The sequence below is a fragment of the Martes martes genome (genome assembly GCF_963455335.1).
Source record: "Martes martes genome assembly, chromosome: 7".
In the NCBI taxonomy this organism is placed as follows: Eukaryota; Metazoa; Chordata; class Mammalia; order Carnivora; family Mustelidae; genus Martes; species Martes martes.
The window spans coordinates 28,475,075-28,487,713 of NC_137894.1; the positions used below are offsets into that span (position 1 = coordinate 28,475,075).

Consider the following 12,639-nt stretch of genomic DNA (forward strand, 5'->3'; position numbering starts at 1 on the left):
GTTCCTCCAATATATATGTGATTCTTATATAGGTGCTAAATTATAAATTAAGCCATGCAAATGAGAAGTGAGTAGTCAATAATTTCAAATATTCCTGAGAGAATAAGTAAGGTAAAGCCTGAAAAGTATCTGTGGGTAATTTTGGGGAGGACATAAGCCAGAGTGCAAGTAGTTGAGGCATGAATGGAAGCTGAGATATTAGAGAATTGGAGTGGAAGGTGGTGCTAGTGGGTTTTTAATTTTGGGCTTCTTTAAAATTGGGAGAGCCTCAAACATGTTTAAATGTTGATCAGAGGGAGCCCTGGAAAATGGGAGAGGTTAGAGATACTACTGAGAGATTATAGAAAGAAGTCTTCAACTAGATTTAAGAGGACAGAATCTAGAGCTCAGATAAAGCTATCAAATCTAGGACCTGTAGTAGCTTCCATTTTGATAGGACAGGGACAGTGGTACTCTCTAACAAGGTGCCCAAACCGTGATCTGAGAGTCATATCTGAGTTTCTTCCTCAACCCTCAAATCCAACAGACTACTAAAGTCATACCAATTCTTCCTTCTAAATACAGCGTCTCCTAAATCCATTCACTTCTCTCCATCATCAACGCTACCACCTAGTGTAGGTCATTATCCTTCTTCTCTGTCACTCCAAACATCTCCCAACCCAGCTTTCTCCCCTCCACTCCATTTCTCTGTGATCTTTCCATGACACAAATCTAGCATATTATTCCCCTGCCTACAAACATCAATTGCTTCCTGCCCACTAGACTTTTTAAGTCGGCTTACCAGGCATTTGTTTTATGGTGTACTCTATCTCTCTATTCATTTCATGGTGTGATATATCTATCCATATATTCCTCTCTTCATTTACATCTTATTTTCAGATACTTGAACTTGCTCTGCTCTCTCTGACCCCCAGCTTTCCCCTACCTAGAGGACCTCTTCCCCTGTTGCCTGATTAGCTTCCAGTCAATTATCCTTAAGTCTTCTGCTTAAATGTCAGACTTTCCAAGAAGCCTTAGTACAGTGCAGTGGCAAACAGTACAGGCTCTGGAGCCACCCTGCGTGGGTCTGAATTCCACCACCACCGCAACTTCTCTGTGTCTCAGTTCCCTGATCATAAAATACAGATGACGATGATGATGATGGCCTCACAGAGTTGTGAGAATTGAATTACTGGAATACTACCTAGAACATAAATGCTCAATAAACATTAGCTACACAGAAAAGCTTTCTTTGGATCTCCTTGGACTAGTTAACTTTGCCAGCACCAACACAGTACACTGAATTGCCTTCATTATAGCACTTACCACACTTGACTATATTCACCCAATTACTCTGCCATCTCCACCTGATTTTTTTTTTTTTTAAAGATTTTGTTTATTTTTTTGACAGAGAGAGAGGAGACTGCGAGAGAGGGAACACAAGCAGGGGGAGTGGGAGAGGGAAAAGCGGGCTTCCTGCCAAGCAGGGAGCCCGATGCAGGGCTCAATCCCAGGACCCTGGGATCATGACCTGGGCCAAAGGCAAAAGCTTCACGACTGAGCCACCCAGGTGCCCTGACATTGATTTTGAGGACAGGGGCCATATCTGATTTTCTTACCACTAACCCCAGTTTCTACTTCAGTGTCTAGTCCAGAGGAGATATCCAGTAAATGAACTGAACACTGATTTTAAAAACCTCTTCATCAAAAGAATGAGATGACAAGCAACAGATTGGGAGAAAACTATTTGCAAAAGACATAAAATAAAAGGCTGTTATCTAAAAGAACACAAAGAACTCTTAAAATTCAACAATAACAAACTCATTTTTAAATATAAGCAAAAGATCTACACAGACACTTCACCAAAGAAGTGCTGGATGGTAAATAAGCACATGTAAAGATGTTCAACATCATGTATTAGGGAACTGCAAATTAAAACAAAATGAGATACTACTGCATACCTATTAGAATAGTGAAAATCCGGGTGCCAGTGGGGCTCAGTGGGTTAGGCCTCTGCCTTCGGCTCAGGTCATGATCTCAGAGTCCTGGGATTGAGCCCTGCAAGAGGCTCTCTGCTCAGCAGAGAGCCTGCTTCCCCCCCTCTCTCTCTGCCTGCCTCTCGGCCTGCTTGTGATCTCTGTCAAATAAATAAATAAAATCTTAAAAAAAAAAAAAAAAGAATAGTGAAAATCCAAAACACTGACAACACCAAATGCTGGTGAGGATGAGGAGCAATAGGAACTCTGGTGGAAATTAAAAATTGTACAGCCACTGTGGAAGACAATGCAGCAGTTTCTCACAAAACTAAATACACTCTTGTCATATAATCCAACAGTCGTACTCCTTGGTATCTACCCAAATGAGTTGAACTTATTTACACACAAAAACCTGAATATGGATATCTACCCCAGCTTTATTCATAATTACCAAAACTTGGTAGCAACCAAGAAGTCCTTTAGTCAGTAAATGGATAAACTGTAATTCATCCAAAAAAACAGAATATTCAGCACTTTAAAAAAGAAAAAAGGGCATATCAGACCATGAAAAGGCTACATAATGTACAGTTCCACTTAGACAGAATGCTGGAAAAGCAAAGCTGTGGAGACAGATCAGCAGTTACCAGGGATTGGGGGCAGAGAGGTGAGAGGGGGGAAAAGCAGAGCACAGATTTTAGGGCAGTGAAACTATTCTGTATAATACCATAACTGTGGATATGTGCCACTGTACATTTGGATACACCCACAGAATGTAGAACACCAAGAGTGAACCTTAACATAAACTATGGACTTTGGATGATAATACGTCAATGTGGTTTCATCAACTGGAACAAAAGTACCACTGTGGTGCAGGTGGGGACCGGCAGGGGGAAATATATGGGAACTCTCTGTAGTTTCTGCTCAATTTTGTGGTGAATCTCAAACTGCTCCCCCAAATGGTGTATTTTTTTTTCACATAGTCTATTTTTTTTAAATCTTCTGTTGCTTTAAAAACATCCTTTGAATAGTTCTACTATATGCACTGAGCTACAGAAAACAATTTTAAGGGAACCTGGGTGGCTCAGTGGGTTAAAGCATTTGCCTTTGCTTCAGGTCATGATCTCAGGGTCCTGGGATGGAGTCCCGCATTGGGCTCTCTGCTCAGCAGGGAGCCTTCTTCCCCCCCACCCCCGCTCTCTGCCTGCCTCTCTGCCTACTTGCGATCTCTGTCAAATTGATACATAAAAACTTTAAAAATATATGTATGTATATATATATAAACAATTTTAAGACTCTAGATCAGCCTTTCTCCAAGGCTGCTCATCTAACTCAGAGAAAATCTAAATGTTCTCTTAATTCTCCCAAGAATGAACATAGCTAGGACCATTCTAGACACATAGGAGAGAAGTTAATTCATTGCATATAGTGGGTGCTTTAAATGTTTGTTGCCACCTTACACTTATTAACTTCCTTTTGTGTGTGTGAGTGTATAAGAAGTTTATTGGGGAGTACTCCTGGAAACAACATCTATGAAGCATCAAGGAGACATGACCATGTAGTGCAAGAAGCTAAACTGCAAGACTGCACTGCAGTCACAAAAAAGATCTCAGCTGATCCCACAAGGAGCCCTGGCCCTTCAGAGTTACACAGAAATGAAACAAGGGTGCTACAGATCTTCCTTTTCACACTGTGTCATTACTCCAGGGCTATTTTTTTTCTTAAGTTCCAGGGCTCCTTCAGCATGTTCTTGGACCTTACCTTGGACAAAATTCACATGCACTTTCAATTTTGTTTTAACAATCAAACTAACATGACTGATGCTTATTTCTGTTTCTAGCTCAACCCTGCAAATAATCCATTTAAAAACCAAAATATCTAATAAGAACACATACAATATGAACAGAATTAAAATAATAAACAAATGATTTAAGATAGCCAAAACTCAAAAATGTTTTTTACCTAAAGAAAATCCTTCACCTTTATTACTTCAGCACTCAACAACAATTAAAAAGCACCTCAGTTTACAAAGTAATTTCAGATATCTTTTTAGTTTCCCCAACCCCCAACTAGATTATCCTCCCTGCCACTATGTGTTTCCTAAATACCCTATACACCTTCCTGTTACAATGATCATACTTAAAATAATGTGTTCAACGTCTGTCTTCCCTTATCTACTCACACCATGTGAGCAGAAATTAGGTGTGTCTGTTCTCCACAGTGAAATCAGTACCTACCTTTGTGCCTGCCACATAGCAGGCACTCAATGAATGTTTAGTGACTAACTGAAGTTTCCCCCAAATGATAAACTAAACTCTTTGTATCTCACTGGTAACTTAATTATCTAAGCACTTACATGTCTACCTACCAAGAACAGTATATAAATTGTTAAATCACTACAAAAGATACCCCATCATGCTTTCAGAAAACTTACCAAAACTGACCAGACTTCGTTTCAATAGTAAAATGTGAAGTTTTCTTTCACATACCAACTGCATACCTCACAGAGCTCACTGGCCCTTCTGAGATGGTATACTTTTTGAGGGCAGGCCTTAAAGGGGTTATCATTCTCTCTCCACCCTTTCAGAGCCAAACTTCTTGAAAATAATGTAATCATCAATTACTGCCTCATCTTTATCTTCTTTACTCACAGCAAACTGGCTTTCACACCCACTATAACACTGAATCCAGTTTCTTCAAAGTCACTAACAACCTTGTTATAGCTAAGTCCAATGGATAAATTTTGGTCCTTCTCTTAACAGTGTTGACACTGCTTTTTATTTTTTCAGTCTTTTAGGTGTAACCACAGAGATTTACTACTCAGAAGTTCCTGCTATGACTTCAAGTCTGTGTTCATGTAGTAAACTACCATAGGTGTTTAAAAAAAAAAAAAAAAAAAAAAAGCTGGATTCTAACTCCCTACTTTACCCTTACAAACCCACTCAAAACCTAAAGTAGTAAGAATAATTTTAACCTACTCCTCTCCCCACCCCACCATCTTTGAAAACTAAGTGAGATATGGGTAAGGAGAAGGACAGTATGAGGGTCTTTTTGCTTCTTAACTCAAAAATAAAAAGGCAAGAGTAAGCTATAAAATCTTTCCAAGTTCTGGGGCACCTGGGTGGCTCAACTGGTTAAGCATCTGCCTTCAGCTCAGGTCATGATCCCACAGTCCTGAGATGGAGCCCCGTGTCCAGCGCCCTGCTCAGTAGGGAGCCTGCTTCTCCCTCTCCCCTCTGCCCACCATCCACCCCGCTTGTGCTCTCCCTCTATCAAATAATAAATAAAATTAAAAAAAAAATCTTTCCCAGTTCTAATGAAAAGGATAAATAATATGTAATTAAAATCACCTTTCCTTATTTCCTTGTTTCCTTATTTACATTTTTGTACTTAAACTAAATAACTTACTTTAACCTCTTTAATAATAAAATATGGTAGCTTTTAATCATGACTAGAAATGTCATATGACATTGGTTATATTAAAAACACACTCAATTTACTTCATTTTAAAAACATACAAGACCCTTAGTAGACATACTAGCAGGCAGCATAATTTTACAGAATTCACCTCATACAATAAATCTTTTAGAACCATCAAAATTGGCTCTCTTTCTTCTTTCAAAAGAAATTAAAATTTGCATGCAAATTACACAGTTCAATCTCATTTGTCAATGATAGGCCATAGACTCTGAAAAATGCCATGTTCCTTCACACCAGTTTCACAGCTTCTGAATCATGATTGTTATGCCTCCCCATGTGGCAATGAATCCAAAAACAGGAACATTCAAATGCCCTTGAAAAGGGTTGCTTCACTCCCCACATAAAGTATATCTTTGGTATCTTAATTAGTCAACAAATCAATTTCAAATGCAAATGAATATAAAATAATACTCATAATTCAGATTGATTTCCCCACAAGAATGTTAACTAATTGCAAATGCCTACCTATTTTCCTCTTAATGTGTTCTCTAGTTCTTTACTGTAGATGTAAAATACCACCTTCATTAAACAGATGACATTTCAGAGCCCCCCAAAGATGAAAGACTTTGCTCAAGGGCACATATCAGGTCAATACTGGAAACAGAACTTGGAAAACAAATGCAAGTCATTTAACTTACATTCTAATAATTTAAGATACCTTTTCTTTAAAGATATAAATTACACTTATAAAATGTATCATCTTAATCATTTTTAAGTGTGTGATTAGCTATGTACACATCATTAACAGTTCAAGATAATCTTTTAATAGATTATAATCTATTATTAAAAATATATTTTATGGAATTGTATCTTCCTAAATAATCCATGGCTAGCTACAGAATAAATTTTCTAAAATTTCAAGAGTAGGGATTTCAGATAAGCTATTTGACTTCATGACATCACTGATGTATAAATGTTGGGGTTCAGAGCTGATGGCCAAGAAAGAGTTTTTGAGATGTCTTCAGTGCAAAAGGGTGATTTTAGTAAAGCACAGAGACAGGACCCATGGCAGAAAGAGCTATACTGGCACTATGACAGATGACTAGCTTCTGAGGCACTAGTCATTGTTAGGGAAAGGTCATTTATTACTACCTAGTAAAACCTTCGTCATGAGACCTTTCAGATGGATATTAGTAGGCCATATTCTTAGAGGATGATTGCAAACATGTATCTTGGTGGTAAAGATAAAGGAAGTTTCCAAAGGAATTTGTATGTGTAAAGAAGACTTACAGGATCCTGGAGGTCAGGATAATGTTAATCATAGAGGCAGCTGAGTTCCTAGAGGAAGGTCACTCTACCTGTTTCAAGGACTTGTCAGTGGGCTGTAGGCAATAAGGAAATTTAATTTTCTTCTTTTGGCTTTGTTTCCCACATCATCACAAGAAAACAGGAGCCAGATGGGACTCCCACTATAGAAATATAAGACAACTTGAGAGCATCAGAAAATGTAAGATCGTGGGTCACCTGTGTGGCTCAGTCAGTTAACCAGCCAGCTTTTGATTTCAGCTCAGGTCATGATCTCAGGGTCCTGGGATTGAGCCCCATGTTGGTCTCTGCACTCAGCAGCAAATCTGCGTGAGGATTCTCTCTCTCCCTCTCCCTGTGCCCCTACCACCCTACCCATACAAGCTCGGGGGCACATGTACTCTCTCTCATAAATAAATAAATATTTTCTAAAAAATATTCACTAATAGTGGATTTTAACATACTAAATAAAGGATCCATAATAAATACATAAATAAGAAATAAGGAAATGTTCTTCCTTAAAATGGAATGCTAATAAATGTAGAAGGAATGATGGAATTAGAAAAATTACCATTTTACACCACAGTAATAATTTCTCTTAACAACAATATATGTTAAGACTAGTGGGTGAACTGCTATTCAACATAGTACTAGAAGTCCTAGCCTCAGCAATCAGACAACAAAAGAAATGAAAGGCATCCGAATCAGCAAAGAAATCAAACTCACTCTTTGCAGATGATATGATACTTTATGCGGAAAACCCCAAAGACTCCACTCCAAAACTGCTAGAACTCATACAGGAATTCAGTAAAGTGTCCTGATATAAAATCAATGCACAGAAATCAGTTGCATTTCTATACACCAACAACAAGACAGAAGAAAGAAAAGTTAAGGAGTCAATTCCATTTACAATTGCACCCAAAACCATAAGATACCTAGGAATAAACCTAACCAAAGAGGCAAAGAATCTGTACTCAGGAAACTATAAAGTACTCATGAGAGAAATCGAGGAAGACAGAAAGAAATGGAAAAACGTTCCATGCTCATGGATTGGAAGAACAAATATTGTGAAAATGTCTATACTATCTAAAGCAATCTACACATTTAATGCAATCCCTATCCAAATACCATCAATTTTTTTCAAAGAAATGGAACAAATAATCCTAAAATTTATATGGAACCAGAAAAGACCCCAAATAGCCAGAGGAATGTTGAAAAAGAAAGCCGAGTCTGGTGGCATCACAATTCTAGACTTCAAGCTCTATTAAAAGCTGTAATCATCAAGACAGTATGGTACTGTCACAAAAACAGACACATAGATCAATGGAACAGAATAGAGAGCCCAGAAATGGACCCTCAACTCTATGGTCAACTAATCTTCGACAAAGCAGGAAAGAATGTCCAATGGAAAAAAGACAGTCTCTTCAACAAATAGTGTTGGGAAAACTGGACAGCCACATACAGAAGAATGAAACTGGACCATATCCTTACACCACACATGAAAATAGACTCAAAATGGATGAAGGACCTCAATGTGAGAAAGGAATCCATCAAAATGCTTGAGGAGAACACAGGCAGCAACCTCTTTGACCTCAGCCCAGCAACTTCTTCCTGGAAACATCACCAAAGACAAGGGAAGCAAGGGCAAAGATGAACTATCGGAACTTCATCAAGATAAAAAGCTTTTGCACAGCAAAGGAAACACTCAACAAAACCAAAAGACAACTGACAGAATGGGAGAAGATATTCCCAAATGACATATCAGATAAAGGGCTAGTATCCAAAATCTATAAAGAGCTTAGCAAACTCAACACCCAAAGAACAAATAATGCAATCAAGAAATGGGCAGAGGACATGAACAGACATTTCTGCAAAGAAGACATCCAGATAGCCAACAGACACATGAAAAAGTGCTCCACATCACTCGGCATCAGGGAAATACAAATCAAAACCACAATGAGATCCCACCTCACACCAGTCAGAATGGCTAAAATTAACAAGTCAGGAAATGACAGATGTTGGCAAGGATGCAGAGAAAGAGGAACCCTCCTACACTGTTGGTGGGAAGGCAAGCTGGTGCAACCACTCTGGAAAACAGTATGGAGGTTCCTCAAAAAGTTGAAAATAGAGATACCTTACAACCCAGCAACTGCACTACTGGGTATTTACCCTAAAGATACAAACATAGTGATCTGAAGGGGCACGTGCACCCAAATGTTTATAGCAGCAATGTCCACAATAACCAAACCATGGAAAGAACATAGATGTCCATCAACAGATGAATGGATAAAGAAGAAGTGGTATATATTACACAATGGAATACTATGCAGCCATCAAAAGTGAAATCTTGCCATTTGCAATGACGTGGATGGACCTAGAGGGTATTATGCTGAGCAAAATAAGTCAATCTGAGAAAGACAATTATCGTATGCTCTCCCTGATATGAGGAATTTGAGAGGCAGAGCGGCGAGGGGGTGGGGTTGGGGGAGTAGGGAAGGAAAAAAATGAAACAAGATGGCATGCGGGGGAGATAAATCACAAAACAAACAGGGTTGCTGGGGGATAGGGGGGTAGGGACAGGGTAGTTGGGTTATGGACAGTGGGAAGGGTATGTGCTATGGTGAGTGCTGTGAAATGTGTAAGCCTGATGACTCACAGACCTGTATCCCTGGGGCAAATAATACATTATATGTTAATTAAAAAAAAAAAAAAAGACTAGTGGGTGAAAGCCTGAGAGAAACAAATGATTTACATAATCTCAATATATCTCCCTACAAATTAGTTTAAAATCACAAAGGTAGAAGTAGTTACTTGTTAGTGGAAAAACCTGGTGAACAACACTTAAGCCAAGTAAAGTTACCACCACCAATAATGGGATAAATCAGTATTATGAGTCTCCTAACATGATAAATCAGTATTATGAGTCTCCTAACATGATATGCTGAGAACATATATCACTTCTGCAAAAACTCCTGCCAAAATAACATGAGGAAACACCAGACAAACCTAAACTGGAAACAGTCAACAAAAAAGGCCTGTACTCTTCAAAAATGTCAATGCCATCAAAGCTAAAGAAAGGCTGAGGGGCTTTTCCAACAAAGACTAAATGAGACATGAAAACTAAATGCAAGGCATGATCCTGCACTACCCTAAACCAAACTGCTAGAAAAATTGCTATAAATGATATTAATGTGACAACTAGCAACATCTGAATGTCTGCAGATTGGATAACAGTATTGTACCATTGTTAAAGTTCCTGACTTTGCCAATTTTACTGCGGAAATTAAAGGTGAACCTCCTTGTTCTCAGAAAATACACACCCGACTTACTTAAGAATAAGGGGCATGTCTGCAACACATTCTCAAATTGTTCAGAAAAATAACAAGGGGCACCTGGGTGGCTCATTTGGTTGAGTGGCCAACTCCTGGTTTCAGCTCAGGTCATGATCTCAGCTCCACAAATCCAGCTTCACACTTAGGCGGGATCCTGCTTGTGGAGTCTCTCCCTCTCCCTTTGCCCCTCCCCCAGCACAAATGTGCACATCCTCTCTCTCCCTCTCTCTCTCTCTCAAGAGCTATCTCTCTCAAATAAATAAATCATTTTTTTAAAAAAAGAGAAAAAGATAAATAATAAGTATATATGAAAAGAGAGAAAGCAAATAAGCCAAACTGTTAATAGCTAGTAAAACTGAAAGGGTTTTGGGAATTATGTACACTATTCTTAGAGCTTTCCTGTAAGTCTGAAGTTATTTCAAAATTTAAAAAGTTAAATATGTATGGGTATTTATAGATCTATTTTAGAAGTGTTCCCACCACTTCCTTATAGTCTTGAAATTCAACTCTGAAACATTCTTATGACTTTAGAGCAACTACTCTACTTAGCCTGACTTCATATTTTCAAAATAAGTCAAGGTCAAACTTCTTGGCAAACCACAATAAAGATTTGGAAATACTGTGAATGTCTATCGGTAAATTGTGTTGACAAGAATTACTTAAGCTAATCATTACATTTTTTCTGTTAGATCTATAAAACATCCGAGTCCTAAATTGCCCTCAACTAAAATTATTTCACTTTTTTTTTTAAAGATTTTATTTATTTTAGAGAGAGAGAACACAGTGGGGGTGGAGGGCAGAGAGAGAAGGAGAAGCAGACTCCCCACTGAGCAGGGAGCCAGACATGAAGCTCAGTCCCTGGACCCTGAGATCATGACCTGAGCCAAAGGTAGATGCTTAACCAACTGAGCCACCTAGGCGCCAAATTATTTCACTTATGCCAGACTCCTAACCTGTCCACAACACTACCTTCTAATTACTGTGTAGCTATTTTTCTGCCAGTCTGACACTAATACGTGGAATTATCCCAAATCCATGACTTTAAGTTGTTTATGTCTATCTTCTGGGGAAAAAAATCTCCTGGGAGAAAGAATGAATACTGCCTTGAAGGATGGAGATTTGAACTTTTCTTACAAGGAAGAGGGACACACGGGATTTTTTTTTTTTTTTTAATGAAACAAGGAATACACAGAAAAAGAGCCTACAGACATCTAGGAATATTGCCAGCTATGGCTCAGAGAGAAAAATCTCTATGGGATGGGAAAATATGCATGCATAAAACCACCTGCAGGAAAAGTACAAAACGTCAGCAAGGTTTCTGACCCAGTTTAACAATCTTGTTTTTCAGTCAGCCTAATTGTAAATTGGAAAACTTACAGGATTCACCATATAAATTGTTATTTGACTTGTAATTGATCAACCTCCAAATACTACTGTCCCGTAGCATAAAGACAAAGATATACTTTCTATCTGTATTTCCCACAAGAGAGAAATGTGGTAAACTCATGATTTGTCACTAAAGAAAGCATCAAAAACTTAACCACTATCAACAGTTCCCTGGCTCTTTAGCCAACAATCTACTACTGCAGTATAAAAAGATGCCTGCCTTTCAAAACTGGCTAAAGCTGTCAAATTGGATGACTGACTTTACACTACAATCACCTATACTCAGCACTGCCCCAAAAGCCAGGGAGCAGAGCAAGTTTCCACAAAACCTCCCCTTCCAGCCTCCGTCCCCCAGATTGTGAGCGGATCCCAGCAGCCACGACGCGCCCAGAGAAAAGGTTTTAGAATTCAAGTTTTAAACTCTTTCCCAAGCTTCCCAGTGGGCATCCCAGCAGCGACATTTTCCTCCCTCTATTAGTGATTCCCGGGGATGTGGCAGCCGGCTCCCAGCCAACGTAGAGAACCTGGCGGCCTGGGAGAGAGCAGAGTAAACCCGGAGCACCGAGTGGAAGTGGGAAACAGAAGCGCAGCCTCTACTCGAGGTCACTCTGTCCTCGGACTTCGCCCCCGCCCCCAACGCAGGCGACCCGGAAGGAGTCCACAGCAGGCCCCAGAACCCCGAGCACGAGCTGCAGACCGGGCTGGGCCTGCCTGCGGTCAGGTCGGTCAGGTCCGTAGGAGACGGTGACCCTCGCCAAGACTCTCACGGGGACGGCACACTGCGGCTGGCCCGTCACCGGGCTCGGCCCACCCCTCCGGGACTCACCGCCCGCCGGAGCTGCCCTGGAGCCGCAGCTCGGAACATGGTCTCCGCTCCCGTCCGCCTCACAGCAACGTCAGTCTTCCAGCAACCCGCGGCCGAGCGCAGCTGGACAGCCTCTGCGAGTCACTACAACGCTCGCGAGACGCGCGAACGAGAGCGGGAACGCCTCAGGCAAAGAGCAGGAGTTCACGGTTTCTGTCTGCCCATTGGGCAGTCGCGCAGCCAATGGGGACGGCGGAAAGTTAGGGACCAGACTTGGAAGTAGGGCAAAGGTGAGACGTTCCTCTGAGAGGCCGCGGGTGAAGTGCGGCGGCGGAATGCCTGGCGGAGCTGGTGAATTGCAGGTTACGGTGGCCCAGAAGGCCTCTCCGCCCCACAGTGGACACCGTGGTTACCGTGAGCTTGCCCCCTGGGATGCTGA

General features: G+C 40.4%; 1 protein-coding gene across 1 annotated transcript in view; it reads right to left on the bottom strand.

Moving 5' to 3' along the window:
- The window catches only part of ETFA (electron transfer flavoprotein subunit alpha), an 82,274-nt gene extending 69,898 nt beyond the window's left edge, over positions 1-12,376 (bottom strand). Inside the window, exon 1 of the mRNA XM_080808510.1 lies at positions 12,222-12,376. Within this exon, the coding sequence (XP_080664636.1) occupies positions 12,222-12,260 (39 nt within the window). The 5' untranslated portion in view covers positions 12,261-12,376. The remainder of the gene's footprint in view (positions 1-12,221) is intronic.
- Positions 12,377-12,639: the final 263 nt, after the last annotated feature.